Here is a 16,358-nt window from a genome sequence, read left to right on the forward strand (position 1 = left end):
TTATGTGACTATCTGTGCCTCTGACATAACAGTCATTTCTTCCAATTTTATGGATTGGCTTTTATATGGGAAAGACCTTTTCTTATAGCTGTATCTACAGTGTTCATTGGATATCACACTTTGGCTTTGATTCTGGGTGGGTACAGTGGTATAGTCTGCATATGATTCCTTCAGCTGTAATTGGCATGAGTGGTGCCTGTGAGTCATTCAGTGGCTTAGACTGCAGTGTTTTTTTTTTTGTTTTGTTTTTTTGTTTTTTTTTTTTTTTTTTTTTTTTGGTTGTTGAGATGGAGTCTAACTCTGTCACCAGGCTGGAGTGCAGTGGCACAATCTCAGCTCACCGCAACCTCTGCCTCCCGTGTTCAGGCAATTCTCCTGCCTCAGCCTCCTGAGTAGCTGGGAGTATAGGCACATGCAACCATGACCAGCTAATTTCTGTATTTTTAGTAGAGACGGGGTTTCACCATGTTGGCCAAGCTGCTCTCGAACTCCTGACCTCGTGATCTACCCGCCTCGGCCTCTCAAAGTGCTGGTATTACAGGCGTGAGCCACCACACTTGGCCAGATGGCAGTTGTTATTGGAGGCTGTGGTGAGGCTTTGCTGAGGATGGGGATGCCAGGAAGTCTTGTCCTTCAGCATCAGTGGTAGTGGCGGTGGACCAGGTGTGTCAATACTAGGGACCATGGGCAGCGTTTGTGGGCACTGATGATAGCCTGTCTGTGTGAGCCAATCCCTGGGTCTCCAGGTGGCTTCTTTGGTTGCTGGCAGTGGCAGCACTGGGCCAGGTGGGCAGGTGCACCACTGGGCTCCTGGGTGGTGTGTGTGGCAGGCTGATCTCTAGTTCTCCAGGTGACCTATGCAGGTTCTGGTGGTGGGTAGGCAGGTGTTTCCTCAGGCCTCTCAGTAGTAAGTGTGAGCACCAGCTGTGGAGGCAGGGGAGTCAATCTCCAGGCCCCCGGATGGTACATTCAGGCACCAGCATATTCCTATGCATTTCTAGATAAAAGTATTTTTCAGAAAACCTGAGCGTATGTCCTATTAATACAACTTACCCTCATCAGTTCTGCATGAGAAGAAGGGGGAATTCCCTCAGTAGAACAGTCAGAATGGAATTACAGACTTGTTTTGAGCCAGTCACTGGTGAGGGCGGGTAGGATAAAATGATAAGCTCAGAATCTAAACCTTAGATAGGGAATGGCAAACTTTCTCCATAAAGAGGCAAACGGTAATATTTTAGGCTTTTGGTCTAAATAACCTCTGTTGTAGTGACGCAGTGGTGCCATCGTAGCCTAAAAGCGTATGTAGACAATGGATAAATCAACGGACCTGGTTTTATTCCAGTAAAAGTTAATTTATACAGTCAGAGGGCCAGATTTGGCCCTTGGTCTATAGTTGTTTAGAGCAGTCAAAATTTATTCCCTGGGGCTGGGCCAACTTTTTCTTAAAAAAAAAAAAGAAAGAAAGAAACCCACTGTCAGAATAAAATAAAGTTTCTATTTAAAAAGAAGAAGAGGCTGGGTGTGGTGGCTCATGCCTATAATTCTAGCACTTTGGAAGGGTGAGGCAGGAGGACTGCTTGAGGCCAGGAGTTTGAAACCAACTTGGGCAATATAGTGAGACCCTCTCTCTGCAAAGAATAAAAAAATTAGCCAGGCATGGTGGCACATGTCTGTAGTCTTAGCTACATAGGAGGCTGAAGGGGAAGATCACTTGAGCCCAGGATTTTGAGGCTACAGTGAGCTCTGACTGTACCATTTGTACTCTTGCCTAGGCAAAGAGGGAGAACCCAAAAACAAACAAACAAACAAAAGGTTGGTTGGGGCAGGTTGGAGAAGAAAGTATTTCTGAATTTCTGGGTAGGTTACTGGTAGTGTCAGGCCAAACTAGCTCTACAGTCATACTCATTATAAATAAAGGCAACTAGAAGATCTCCATCTAGCTATTAAAATTGGTTAAAATCTACAGAGATAAAGGACAGTGACCCTTGTGTCAGTTAGTTGTTTTCACAAAATGCTGCATAACAAGTCACTCCAAATCTCAGTGGCTTAATACAACAATCGTTTATTTTCATGGATCTATGGGTCAGCTGAGGATTGGTCAATCTAGCATGAGCATGTCTGGGAAGCTCGACTTTGCTCTTGGTGTCTCTTATCTTCTGCTGGAAGCAGCAGTCTGGCCTGGGCTTGTTGTCATGGTGATAGCAGGAGTGAGTGAGCACAAATGAATGCACACTTTCCAAGTTGTTGGTCATACAGATGAATATTCCAGTGGCCAAAGCTAGACACATTACAAAACCCAACATTAGGGACTGGAGAAATATACTCCGATTCTTCAGTGGGAGGAACTGCAGAGACAAATGGCAGAGTCTTGGATACAGGGAGGACATGGATCCATTAATGTACCTTAATCAATTGCAACCCTCTAACCACCAATACAATTAAATAAGTATTTGTTGAATGCACTTGTGCCTGAATGCTTCTGGTTGCAGCCCAGGCAATGGGGGCCTGACTGGGGAGGGACCATAGCAGGAACTCGATATCATGCAGGTCTGCATGTAATTGTGCATGGCCGACTCCACATTGGTCATAGCTGACTTGCTTTATCCTGCGTCCCCAAGGGGCAACGATTGGCTGATTATATTTCTGAACAATTTTGACAAAGTTGTTTTCAGGAGCCCAGGAAGCAAATCAGTTGTAGATTTGAATTTTTCAGGGGATCAGAATTGTTGAATATATATATAGTCTTTTACATGCTGATAATTATTTCCACATCACAGAGAAGGCTGGCTATTAGGAGGCTGCTGTTCAATTCCTTTGCCCCGTGAACTCATGAGCTGTGGCTATGTGGGGGGCACTCAGTTGTTAGAGCTGTTTCCCTTCATAACAACATCAGCCAACATTCTAAATAAATGCAGGAAATTAAATAGTCTTCCCCAGACAGGTACTTTACCCTTCTAAAGTGAATTACACATTCTAAAATAAAACACAGTCACATTAAAAAAACAAAAGGTCTTTGTGTCAGGTTGGTCTGGCTTCAGTAAAGATAATATTTGCCTCCAGAGTAGAAGATCCATGAAATCCACGGTATTGCATATGGCAGCCCCACATCTTCTTTCCTTTTCTTTTTTTGTTTTTAACTGAAAGAGTTGTCAATTTTATTTTCACATTTCCCAATACAAATGAAAACTGCATCTTTTTTGGTCCCACTTCTCCCCTCCAAAACTATTCTCTTTGATAGGGCAAGGGGGCAAGTCTTCCTTACGCTGTTAAGAAAACCCGACATCACAGCAGCATGATCTCCTGGTGAAGGGAACAGGTAAATATAAAATTCATATAGTCCAGGCGCAGTGGCTCACACCTTTAATCCCAGCACTTTCAGAGGCTGAGGCGAGCGGGTCACGAGGTCAGGAGATTGAGACCATCCTGGCCAACATGGTGAAACCCCGTTTCTACTAAAATAAAAAAAATTAGCCGGGCATGGTGAACACGCCTGTAGTCCCACACTACTCAGGAGGCTGAGGCAGGGGAATCGCTTGAACCCGGGAGGTGGAGGTTTCAGTGAGCTGAGATCATGCCACTGCCCTCCAGCTTGGGCGACAGAGGAAGACTCTGTCTCAAAAACAAAACAAAACATTACAAACAAAAAAAACACAACAATAACAACAACAAAACAACACTGATGCAATGAGGCCTCCCCTCTATCCTTATCTGTCTGGTCGAGTCATTCTGGGCTGACTGGGCACCATCATGAGACGGGCAGGAGGTCTTATCATTGGGCACCCAGGCATCACAGGCATGTGGCCTCCCATGGGCGGCCTCATTCCAGGAGCAGGTCCCACTGGCATCATCCCAGGAGCAGGAAGGCCCATCATTGGCATCATGGGCGGGCCCCCCATATGGGCTGCTGCCATCATTCTGAAATGTGCGAGAAGTGTCAAATACACATTAGATTGTGAGGACTTAATATAAAATGAAAGCAAAGTATTTTGTTATTGTTAAAAAATTTTATACATGTAGACCTGGTATTTTGGATAGATTTGTTTACATCTGTGATATTATTCCAATTACCTTCACTTCTTTTGTTTTACTTTTAAAAATGTGGTTGTTACAAAATGCAAAAGTAAATATGTGGCTTGCATCATATTTCATCACATTTAGTGTGGACCCTGAGGATCTAGGGGAGTTATGAGCCTTAAGTTGAGGGTGACCCAGGTCAACGTGAATTGCTCTGAAAGAGAAGCAAAGGGCTTAAAGAGAACGTATAAATGGAGAGAGGGAGCTCAGTCTCACAGGGTGAGGAAAGGCTTTCTTTCTTACACAGTCTGGCACTTCTTCAAAAGCTTAAACACAGAGCTCTATGACCCAGCACTTCCACTCCAGTTTATGAAAGAAATGAACATATATGTCCGTCCAGAAACTTGTACACAAATGCTCATAGCAGCATTATTCATAATAGCGCCAAAGTGAAAACAACACAAATGCTTGTCTACTGATGAGTGGAGAAATAGAACATGGTTTGACTATGCAATGGAATATTATTCAGTCATCAAAAGGAATGAAGTACTAACACGGGCTACAACACGGATGAACTATGAGAATATTAAGCTAAGTGGAAGAAACCAGTCACAAAAGGTCACATATTCTAAGATGTCATTTATATGAAATGTCCAGAACACGCAAATCTATGAAGATAGAAACCCTGACTCTACTAAAAATACAAAATTAGATGGGCATGGTGGCACATCTCTGTAATCCCGGCTACTCGGGAGGCAGGAGAATTGCTTGAACCCGGGAGGCGGAGGTTGCAGTGAGCCGAGATTGTGCCACTGCACTCCAGCCTGTGACAGATACTCTATCTCAAAAAAAGTAGATTGTCAGGGCTTAGTGGGAGGAGGAAATGGCAGGTACCTGCTCATGGATACAGGGTTTCCTTTTGGGGTGATGAAAATGTTTTAAAATTGATCATAATGGTGGTTGCCGAGCTCTGTGAATGCACTGAAACCACTGATTTGTTCACTTTAAATGGGCAAATGATACGGTACCTGAATTATATTTTAATAGTTATATTAAAAAAGTAAAATCTTCCTTGAAGTGATGACACTTAAGGAAAGGCCTAGGGGGTGGGATGAGTTCACTATGTAGAGAAATGAGGAACAGCATTTCAGGGTGAGAAACAGCATAGTGAAGTCCCTGAGGTTGATAGGCATAGAGCAGATTTAAGGGACTTTTTTTGTTGAGACGGACTTTCACTCTTGACGCCCAGGCTTGGGTGGAGTGGTGCGATCTTGGCTCACGGCAACCTCTGCCTCCCGAGTCCAAGCGACTTTCCTGCCTCAGTCTCCCGAGTAGCTGAGATTACAGGTGCCATCCACCACACCTGTCTAATTTTGGGATATTTAGTAGAGATGGGGTTCCACCATGTTGACCAGGCTGGTCTCGAACTCCTGATCTCAGGTGATCCAGCCGCCTCAGCTTCCCAAAGTGCTGAGATTACAGGTGTGAGCCACTGCGCTCAGCCAGATTTAAGGGACTTTCAAGAAGTTTGTGTGGCTGAGGCCTGCAGGCCAAGCGAGAGAATCAGGAAATGAGGCTGGAGAAAGAGAGGGGCTAGGTCATGGAGGGTCTCACATTACTGTGTGGAAACTTCACACGAGTGGTCCCACCTTGGGCATCCCACCTAACTACTCTGTGTCCCAGCTTCCCCACTGGTGAAATAAAGGACTGATGTAGGGATGGAATGAGATAGGGTGGGCTCAGTAAAGGTGACCTTTTATCATTTTTTTTTTCTTTTTTTTGAGATGGAGTCTCACTCTGTCGCCCAGGCCGGAGTGCAGTGGCGCGATCTCGGCTCACTGCAAGCTCCACCTCCCGCGTTCACGCCATTCTCCTGCCTCAGTCTCCCAAGTAGCTGCGACTACAGGCGCCCGCCACCACGCCCAGCTAAAATTTTTGTATTTTTAGTAGAGGCAGGGTTTCACCGTGTTAGGGAGAATGGTCTGGATCTCCTAACGTAATGATCCGACCGGAGTGCAGATTGTCACAGGACCAGGGGAAGACAGAGGCCAGTGAGGAGGCATTTGCAGTCAAACAGTTGGAGGTGATGGTGGCTTGGTTTATGGTGGTGTCAGGAGAGTGGCTGAGCAGTGAACGGATCTGAAAAGATATAGGAGGTAAAACCCACGTGACTTGGTCACTGAATGTGGGTTGGGTTGGCTGGAGGGAAGGTAAGAAAGAATGAGAAGAAAAACATACTCAAGTGGGCCCTCCAGCCTAAGGTTACTTGAGGTCCCTTTGTGAAGAGGAATGTTTGTGTTTATGATGAAGATGTCTAGACTTTCAAAGGCCATTTGCAGTATTTTTTTTTAACAGCCAACAACTCCTCCTTCCCTATGCCCTAAACATATGAATTTTTTTTTTTTGCCCTAACTTATCACAGAGGGATGGATGTTTATTTGCTTTAATGAAAAATGCAGAATGCCAATAAGAAAGCATATTAAATTAATCTGGATTGCTGGGAGTGAGTTAAATCTGTTTAGATGTGCACCAGTGTTATTATACTAGTTTGGTCTAAACCCATTTCTGGCCTGCGGCTGCAGGAGGTTGACTCCCAGCTTGCTTTCATTTGAAAGATCCCAGCAACAAGTACACTTGGCATTTCCAGCCAAACCCACTTTGTGCAGCGAAGGAAAAGTTGAGGAGTGCCTCTGTTGTTTTCCCCCCAAATCATTTGGCAGAAATGTGGCTGGGAGCTTCATTGCTGATTTTTTCAGTTTTAATATTGCTGTGGAAAGCCTGTACCAACACTCAGCCATGCTATTCATCCACAGCTCCAGTCTGGGCTGTGATTTGTTTTTCGTTTGAGTGACACAACCTTTTTTTCCATTAAGACTCAATGCAAATAGACACTCATGCACCATCACCATAACTCCCCCTGATTGGCGGAGGGAAGTCAGTGGAATGATTCTAGTTTGGTGTTCATATCGGAGGGTTTTATTTATCTATGTTGAGACGGAATCTCTCCTTGTCGCCAGGCTGGAGTGCAGTGGCGCGATCTCGGCTCACTGCAACCTCTGACTCCCTGGTTCAAGCGATTCTCCTGCCTCAGCCTCCCTAGTAGCTGGGCTTTCAGGCAAGTGCCACCATGCCCGGCTAATTTTTTGTATTTTTAGTAGACACGGGGTTTCACCACGTTGGCCAGGATGGTCTTGATCTCCTGACCACGTGATCCGTCCGCCTCAGCTTCCCAAAGTGCTAGGATTACACGCGTGAGCCACTGCGCCTGGCCTGGAGTTGTTTTTAAAAGCATATTTCTCTCAAATTAACTCCGGGGTGTCCCACTGTGACTTGGGAAAAGGTTGGATTTTCTGGAGGTGGAAAGTCAAACTTCAAATACAATTTGGAGGCTGCCACTGTGGCTCATGCCTGTAATCCCAGTACTATGGGAGGCTGAGGTGGGTGGATCATTTAAGGCCAGAAGTTCGAGACCAACCTGGGCAACATGACGAGACCTCGTTTCTACTAAAAATACAAAAATTAGCCAGGCGTGGTGATACATGCCTGTAATCCCAGCTACTTAAGAGGCTGAGGCAGGTGTTATTGCTTGAACCTGGGAGGCAGAGTTGTCCTGTGTCCAAACCCCATGAGGCATATCAGCTGGCTGAAGATAAAATCGGTCACGCAGTGTTGGGATTGGGGTTGCTGTTATCATACCTCATCCCCACCCCTGCTAGGCATCCACAAATAATCATCTTCAATGAGACGTCCCTCCTGCCCCTGGCTGCCTTATTTCATCTGCACCCAATCATATCCATTGCTTGTCAGGGGGTCTCAACCTTGGCTGCATCTTGGAATCTCCTGGGGAGAAGAGACAATACCAAGGCTCTCTCTCACTTAGCATGATGTTTCCAAGGTCCATCCACATGTAGTAGGCACCAATATTTCCATTGTATGGATACAGCACATATTGTTTGTTCATTCGTCAACCAAATGGCCATCTTGGTTGTTGCTACCTTTTGGTTATTATATATATTGCATGATTCCATTTATGTGAAAGGCCCAGAATAGGCAAATCTATAGAGGCAGAAAGCAGGTAAGTGGTTGCCAGGAGCTGGGGGAAAGGGGAGGGGATGGAGAGTGCTTGATGGATACAGGGTTATTTTTTGGGGGGGCGGGGGTGTTAATGAAAATGTTTTGGAACTAGACAGAGATGATGATTGCTTAATATTGTGAATGTATTTAATGATACTGAAGTGTATGGTTTCATACAGGGACTTTATGTCATGTGAATTTTGCCTCATTAAAAAAATACTGCTAGGAGCAATGGCTCGTGCCTGTAATCCCAGCACTGTGTGAGGCCAAGGCGGGCAGATCACCTGAGGCTGGGAGTTCGAGACCTGCCTGGGCAGCATGGTGAAACCCTATCTCTATTAAAAATACAAAAATTAGCCAGGCGTGGGGGTGCACACCTGTGATCCCAGCTACTTGGGAGGCTGAGGTAGGAAAATGGGTTGAACCCGGGAGGCAGAGGTAGCAGTGAGCTGAGATCGCACCACTGCACTTCAGCCTGGGTGACAGAACAAGATTCCGTCTCAAACACACACACACACACACACACACACACACACACACACACACACACACACACACCAAAAATACTGATGCCCATGTTTCATCCCCAAGAGATTCTGTAATAATTGATCTGGGCTGCAGAGCCCGGGCACTGGGGTTTTAAAATCTCCCCAGGTGATTCTGATGTGCAGCTGTCATTGAGAATCTCCTTCTGGAATGAACTTGTTCATGTTTTACTTGTGTTGTTTTCTAGCCTGCCAATGTCTTTCTGTTTCCCTTCACATCTTTGGGTTGTAATTTTTACAATGCAGTCTTAACAACCAGCTGCCTCAAAATGCACTGGGATCCCTCGTAACCAGGTAGCTCCCCATCTCTAACTCTGACCTGCCAAGACAGAATCATGTGCGTGGGGCCCAGGACTGTACATATTGAAACAGGCAATGACCTGGGAACTACTTCTGAACACCCCTAGGTTTCCCCTGTGTTTGCCCTTTCCTTTCACATTTGGACCCCTTTGTGTGCTGACAACTGGGCTGTTTCACATGGACATAACATAAAAAAGACAGGCCAGGTGCATTGGCTCATGCCTGTAATCCCAGCACTTTGGTAGGCCGAGGTAGGCGAATCGCTTGAGGCCAGGAGTTCAAGATCTGCCTGGCCAACATGAGTAAACCCCGTCTCTACCAAAAATATGAAATTAGCTGGGTGCGGTGATGCACACCTTTGATCCCAGCTACTCAGGAGGCTGAGGCTGGAGAATCCCTTGAGCCCAGGAGGCAGAGACTGCAGTGAGCCGAGATCGCACCACTACACTCCAGCCTGGGTGAGAGTGAGACTCTTAAAAAAGAAAAAAAAAAAAGAGACAGAGATGATCCTTCCTTTATGGAGCTCTCAGTAAAACAAGGAAGCTCACGATGTCCTGGCATTTGTCAGAAATACATTTGGTATATGTAGCTGGGGTCACATGCTTGACATGCCTATTGAAAGCTTCTGGGTAGGAAGAGAACAATCATCACAGCATCACAGCCTGGCATAACTGTCTCCCAGGACAGGTCTCCCTGGGGAGACTGAGACCACAACTCTGAAATCAGAGCTTAAATCCAGGTCCTACATTTCACTCAGTAATGTACATGATGTAGGACAGTTTTTATATTAGTTATCTATTGCTGTGCAACAATATTACTGCAAATTTTGTGGCTTGAGACAGCACACAGTTATCACTACGTGGTTTCTGTGGGTCAGGAATCCAGGCGTGACTCAGCTGGGTTCAGTGCAAGGCTGCAACCATAATGTCAGCCAGGGCTCAGTTCTCATCTGGAGGCTTGACTGGTGATTGATCTGCTTCCCGTCTCATCTGGTTGTTGGCAGCATTCAGTTCCTTGCAGGCTGCTGGAATCAGGGCCCCAGGTTCTTGCTGTCCTCAGCTTCTTGCCACATGAGCCTCTCCATCTGGCCACTCATGACATGGCAGCTCACATCTTCAAAGCCAGCAAGATAACCTCCTAGCAAGACAACTTAACATCCTATCTAACATAATCACTACATCCCATCACCTCTGCCATATTCTCTTGGTTATAAGAAAGTCATAGGTCCCTTTGTCAGACGAGTAGATTGCAAAAATTTTCTCCCATTCTGTAGGTTACCTGTTCACTCTGCTGGTAGTTTCTTTTGCCGTGCAGAAGCTCTTGAGTTTAATTAGGTCCCATTTGTCAATTTTGGCTTTTGTTGCCATTGCTTTTGGTGTTTTAGACATGAAGTCCTTGCCCATGCCTATGTCCTGAATGGTATTGCCTAGGTTTTCTTCTAGGGTTTTTATGGTTTTAGGTCTAACATTTAAGTCTTTAATCCATCTTGAATTGATTTTTGTATAAGGTGTAAGGAAGAGATCCAGTTTCAGCTTTCTACATATGGCTAGCCAGTTTTTCCAGCACCATTTATTAAATAGGGAATCCTTTCCCCATTTCTTGCTTTTGCCAGGTTTGTCAAAGATCAGATAGTTGTAGATAATGCGGCATTATTTCTGAGGCCTCTGTTCTGTTCCATTGGTCTATATCTCTGTTTTGGTACCAGTACCATGCTGTTTTGGTTACTGTACCTTGTAGTATAGTTTGAAGTCAGGTAGCCTGATTCCTCCAGCTTTGTTCTTTTGGCTTAGGATTGACTTGGTAATGCCAGCTCTTTTTTGGTTCCATATGAACTTTAAAGTAGTTTTTTTCCAATTCTGTGAAGAAAGTCATTGGTAGCTTGATGGGGATGGCATTGAAACTATAAATTACCTTGGGCAGTATGGCCATTTTCACGATATTGATTCTTCCTACCCATGAGCATGGAATGTTCTTCCATTTGTTTGTATCCTCTTTTATTTCATTGAGCAGTGGTTTATAGTTCTCCTTGAAGAGGTCCTTCACATCCCTTGTAAGTTGGATTCCTAGGTATTTTATTCTCTTTGAAGCAATTGTGAATGGGAGTTCACTCATGATTTGGCTCTCTGTTTGTTATTGGTGTATACGAATGCTTGTGATGTTTGCACATTGATTTTTATCCTGAGACTTTGCTGAATTTTGCTATTTTAGTAGAGATGGGGTTTGCTGAATGCAGCCCCCAGTCACGTACTCCCTTCTTGGTCAATCGATCACGACTCTCTCACGATCACGACCCTCTCATGTGGACCCCCTTAGGGTTGTGAGCCCTTAAAAGGGACAGGAATTGCTCACTTGGGGAGCTGGGTTGTTAGAGACGTATGCCACCACTCCCAGCTAATTTTTGCATTTTGATTAGAGACGGGGTTTCCCCATGTTGGTTGGCCAGGATAGTCTCGATCTCTTGACCTCGTGATCCGCCCACCTCGGCCTCCCATAGTGTTGGGATTACAGGTGTGAGCCACTCCACCCAGCCCAGAGAAGGCTTTTCATACTTGCTTGTCAGCCTCCTGCATCCTACTCCAGCACCTGGTGCTCACAACCTGTGGGCTGCTCTCATCCGTGATCATCTCTCCCCAGGCCTGCTGTTCCTCGAGAAAGGAAGTTGTAATGGGCAGAGTTCTAGGACAGCCCCCAAGAGAACCACTCCCTTATATCTGCTCCCTGTATCATCTCTTCTTGAGTGTGTGCAGAGCTTGTGATTTGGCCAAGGGGAAGGAATTTTGCAAATGTGATTATGGTCACGCTTGCTTTGTTAAGCACATTTGCTCAGCTGACTTTGAGTTCATCCAAAGCAGGATGATCTTAGGTGGGCCAGACCTAATCAGGTGAGTCTTTTAAAGGTGAAGTTTCAGAGATTCAACCCTTAGCCTCCAAGGAGACATAAATGGCCATGCTGTGAACTGTCTTTGGAGGTGGCAGCTCTAGGAGCTGAGGGCCTTCGTTCAACAATTGCAAGAAATTGAATTCAGTCCACAAACTGAATAAGCTTGGAAGAGGACACTGAGCATCTGATGAGACCCCAGCTGACACTCTGTTTGCAGTATTGTGACCCTGAATAGAAGACCCAGTTAAACCCTGCCCAGACCCTTGGCTCATGGAAACAGATAATAACTGGGTGGTGTTTTAAGCTGCTCAGTTTGCACTGGTAAATCCACCAACAGGAAAGTAATATAGAAGTTAAATGGGCCAGGCATGGTGGCTCATGCCTGTAATCCCAACACTTTGGGAGGCTAAGGTGGGTGGATCACAAGGTCAGGAGGTCGAGACCATCCTGGCCAACATGGTAAAACCACGTCTCTACTAAAAATAGAAAAATTAGCCAGGCGTGGTGGCACGCACCTGTAGTCCCAGCTACGCAGGAGACTGAGGCAAGGGAATCACTTGAACCCAGGAGGTGGAGGTTGCAGTGACCCGGGACCATGCCACTGCACTCCAACCTGGGCAACAGAGAGAGACTCCATCTCAAAAAAAAAAAAAAAAAAAAAAAAAAAAAAGAAGAAGTTAAATGAATACTTTTGACCATTGATGGAAGTTGCTTTCATTCCCTCTTACTTAATCATCTTTATGAAAGAGGGATGCTTTAACCCCATTTGTAACAAGTGAGGCTGAGGCTCAGGAAAGTGATAGAATTTAGCAAAGTCCACCTTGCTACCTGGTGGCCCCAGCTAGAACTCTGCCCCAGGTCCATATACCTAAAGTCATTACAGCGTCCACTAAAATTTTGCCCCTCTCTCGATGCCTTCCTCTTTAGAAGCCTGTTCCTTCAGGGATAGATCCCAACTCAGTGTTACAAGGTACTGAACTCTGATTTTCACAAAATATAATAACTGCCCCCCAAAATTAATAATAGTATTTTTGAGCTGGGCACGGCGGTTCATACCTGTAAACCCAGCACTTTGGGAGGCTGAGGTGTGCGGATCATGAGGTCAAGAGATCGAGAGCATCCTGGACAACATGGTGAAACCCCGTCTCTACTAAAAATACAAAAATTAACTGGGAGTGGTAGCAGGCATCTGTAATCCCAGCTACTCGGGAGGCTGAGGCAGGAGAATCGCTTGAACCCAGCAGGCAGAGGTTGCAGTGAGCCGAGATTGCACCACTGCACTCCAGCCTGGCAACAGAGCAAGACTCCGTCTCAAAAAAAAAAAAAAAAAAAAAAAAGTATGTTTGAGTCCTTATGTGTCAACCACTGGGCTATCCCAACACCAATAGCTATTATGATTATGATTAGTTTTTCCATTTTATTGATGAGGAAACCAACACATAGAAAGGTAAAGGAACTTGCCAAAAGTAACGGTCACACAGCCAAAGAGCTGTAGAAGCAGCACAGGAATCCCAGCAAACTCACAGCCAAGCTCTGCTTTTCACCTTCCCATCATACAGTCCTCAGACTAAAACCCTAACTCTGAACTTCCAAATCAAAAATCATACTCAAGGCCAGGCGCGGCGGCTCACGCCTGTCATCTCAGCACTTTGGGAGGCCGAGGCAGGTGGATCACCTCAGGTCAGGAGTTCCAGACCAGCCAGGCCAACATGGTGAAACCCCATCTCTACTAAAAATACAAAACTTAGCCAGGCGTTGTTGTGGGTGTCTGTAATCCCAGCATTTTGGGAGGCTGACGCATGAAAATCACTTGAACCCAGGAGGCAGAAGTTGCAGCGATCCATGATCATGCCACTGCACTCCAGCCTGGACAAGAGGGTGAGACTCTGTCTCAAAAAAAAAAAAAAAAAGAAAAAAAATTGTGCTTAATAATAGTTTGGAAGTGCACATATCTTCTGTGAAGTTTGATGGACTACAATTAGCTTCAAAACACAAATAAGTAACTGTGTTTAAATGAGGCCTTCTGTGTAATATCTAGGGAAAATCAATGTGGCTATTCATATTTTGTTTCCCCTTCCAGGCACAGAGAAGTTGCCCATGACTCTGTGATCCGTTTTGTCCAATGAACCATGAGCAGCAGCAACTTGAGTCACCTCCAGGTGGAAGTGTTAAGAGGCTCTATGATCCACCACATTCCCTTTCCCCTGAAGTGGTGATCAAGGACACATGCAGAGATGGGGCTTTTGTCAGCCTGGATCCCTGAGTGAACACAATGAACAGACCACCCCACAATGCCCTAACACAGCCCAGACATGCAACGTGACCAAGAATAAGCCTCACTCTGGCCAGGCATGGTGGCTCATGCCTGTCATCCCAGCACTTTGGCAGGCTAAGGCGGGTGGATCATTTGAGGTCAGGAGTTCAAGACCAACCTGGCTAACATGGTGAAATCCTGTCTCTACTAAGTACAAAAATTAGCCAGACAGTGGTGGCATGGGCCTGTAATCCCAGCTACTCAGGAGGCAAGAGAATCACTTGAGTTTGGGAGGCAGAGGTTGCAGTGAGCTGAGATTGCACCACTGCACTCTAGTCTGCGTGACAGAGTGAGACCTTGACTCAAAAACAAACAAACAAATACCTCACTACATGAGGCCACTGAGATTTGGGGATTGCTGTTACTGCACCAGAACGCAAATCATCCTGACCGCTAGGGTGTCCTAACTAGGGTTTCTTACCAAAAGCAAAGGCATTTTTAATGTTCGTGACATTTAAACAAAAGAGCAAATACCAATATCTACCACTTTGTCAGGCTAACAAACCCAAACAAAGCCAACAGCCAGAAGTTAAAATAAACAGATCATTAGGTTGAAAATAGAACTGTCAAAACAGGAACAATTGAATTCATTTAGTGATTGCAAAGAACATCAGGCAAGACACAGGTATGGTCATCATAACATTTATCACATGCTTAATTGGACATGTTTGACTAAGAAAAACACAAAGTATTTAAGCTCATCTGTAGTTCAAAGTGCCTATCCGTGTATTTATCTATTCATCCTGATTTATTTATTGAGCAACTCTTTTGTGCCAGGCACTGTGCTGTGTTGCGGGAAGTCAGGGACCCCAAACGGAGGTACCAGCTGAAGCCATGACAGAAGAACGTGGATTATGAAGATTTTATGGACATTTATTAGTTCCCCAAATTAATACTTTTTTAATTTCTTATGCCTGCCTTTACTGAAATCTCTAAACATAAATTGTAAAGATTTCATGGACACTTATCACTTCCCCAATCAATACCCTTGTGATTTCCTATGCCTGTCATTACTTTAATTTCTTAATCCTGTCAGTCGAGAAGGATGTATATCGTCTCAGGACCTGTAATAATTCCGTTAAGTACATAAATTGTACAGCATGTGTGTTTGAGCAATATGAAATGTGGGCACCCTGAAAAAAGAACAGGATAACAGCAATTGTTCAGGGAATTAGAGAGATAACCTTAAACTCTGACCGCCGGTGAGCCGGGCAGAACAGAACCATATTTCTCTTCTTTCAAAAGCAAATGGGAGAAATATCACTGAATTCCTTTTCTCAGCATGGAACGTCCCTGAGAAAGAGAATGCGCACCTAGGGGTAGGTCTCTGAACTGGCCCCCCGGGGCGTACCTGTCTCTTATGGTCGAGATTGCAGAGGTGAAATAAACTCCAGTCTCCCATAGCACTCCCAGGCTTATTAGGAAGAGAAAATTCCCGCCTAATAATCCTTGGTCAGACGGGTTGATCTCAAAACCCTGTCTCCTGATAAGATGTTATCAATGACAATGGTGCCAAAACTTCATTAGCAATTTTAATTTCACTTCGGTCCTGTGGTCTCGCCCTGTCTCCACTTGCCTTGTGATATTCTATTACCCTGTTAAGTACTTGATGTCTGTCACCCACACCTATTCATATGCTCCCTCCCCTTTTGAAACTCCCTAACAAAAACTTGCTGGTTTTTGTGGCTTGTGGGGCATCACAGATCCTACCAATGTGTGATGTCTCCCCCAGATGCCCAGCTTTAAAATTTCTCTCTTTTGTACTCTGTCCTTTTATTTCTCAAGCCAGTCGACGCTTAGGAAAATAGAAAAGAACTTATGTGATTATCGGGGCAGGTCCCCCGATATCTGGCGCCCACGTGGTCTTTCTTTTTTCCTAAGTGCATGAGGGAACCGGATTCGCTTTGGTAGGTGCGGTGTAACGTCAATCGGCTTGGTCCACAGATAAGCGTGTTCAACTCCCCGGCGAGTGGTGAGTAATCTGTGTAAGGTCTGGGTTAACTATCGGTCATGTGTAATCTAACAAACTCCTGTTAAAACCGGTAACCATGAAAAATATGATCACTCTATTCAAGGCAGTAGAAAAATACTGTTCTTGGTTTCCTGAAAAAGGAACGGTGTATATAAAATTGTGTGATTGTGTCCGTAAAGCATTCCGAAAACTGGTCTCGGCCGGGTATTATGTTCCCATCACTGTTTGGGGTGCTTGGTGCGTGCCATCTTCGTGGCT

The 16,358-nt window shown here is 45.1% G+C and overlaps 1 protein-coding gene across 15 annotated transcripts in view; it reads right to left on the reverse strand.

The window, feature by feature from the left end:
* LOC112207929 (putative glycosyltransferase ALG1L2) overlaps positions 1–16,358 on the reverse strand; it is a 205,815-nt gene that overhangs the window by 13,297 nt on the left and 176,160 nt on the right. For 7 of the 15 annotated variants that reach the window (XM_063816137.1, XM_063816140.1, XM_063816141.1 and 4 more), the window contains one exon: positions 2,037–3,915. The exons of 7 other annotated variants lie outside the window; for them this stretch is intronic. In XM_063816137.1, the coding sequence (XP_063672207.1) occupies positions 3,634–3,915 (282 nt within the window). In that variant the 3' untranslated portion in view covers positions 2,037–3,633. Of the gene's footprint in view, positions 1–2,036; positions 3,916–16,358 lie in introns of those variants that run through there. One more of the 15 variants, XR_010159169.1, reaches the window with a different exon arrangement.

Source organism: Pan troglodytes, chromosome 7 (assembly GCF_028858775.2).
Source record: "Pan troglodytes isolate AG18354 chromosome 7, NHGRI_mPanTro3-v2.0_pri, whole genome shotgun sequence".
Classification (NCBI taxonomy): domain Eukaryota; kingdom Metazoa; phylum Chordata; class Mammalia; order Primates; family Hominidae; genus Pan; species Pan troglodytes.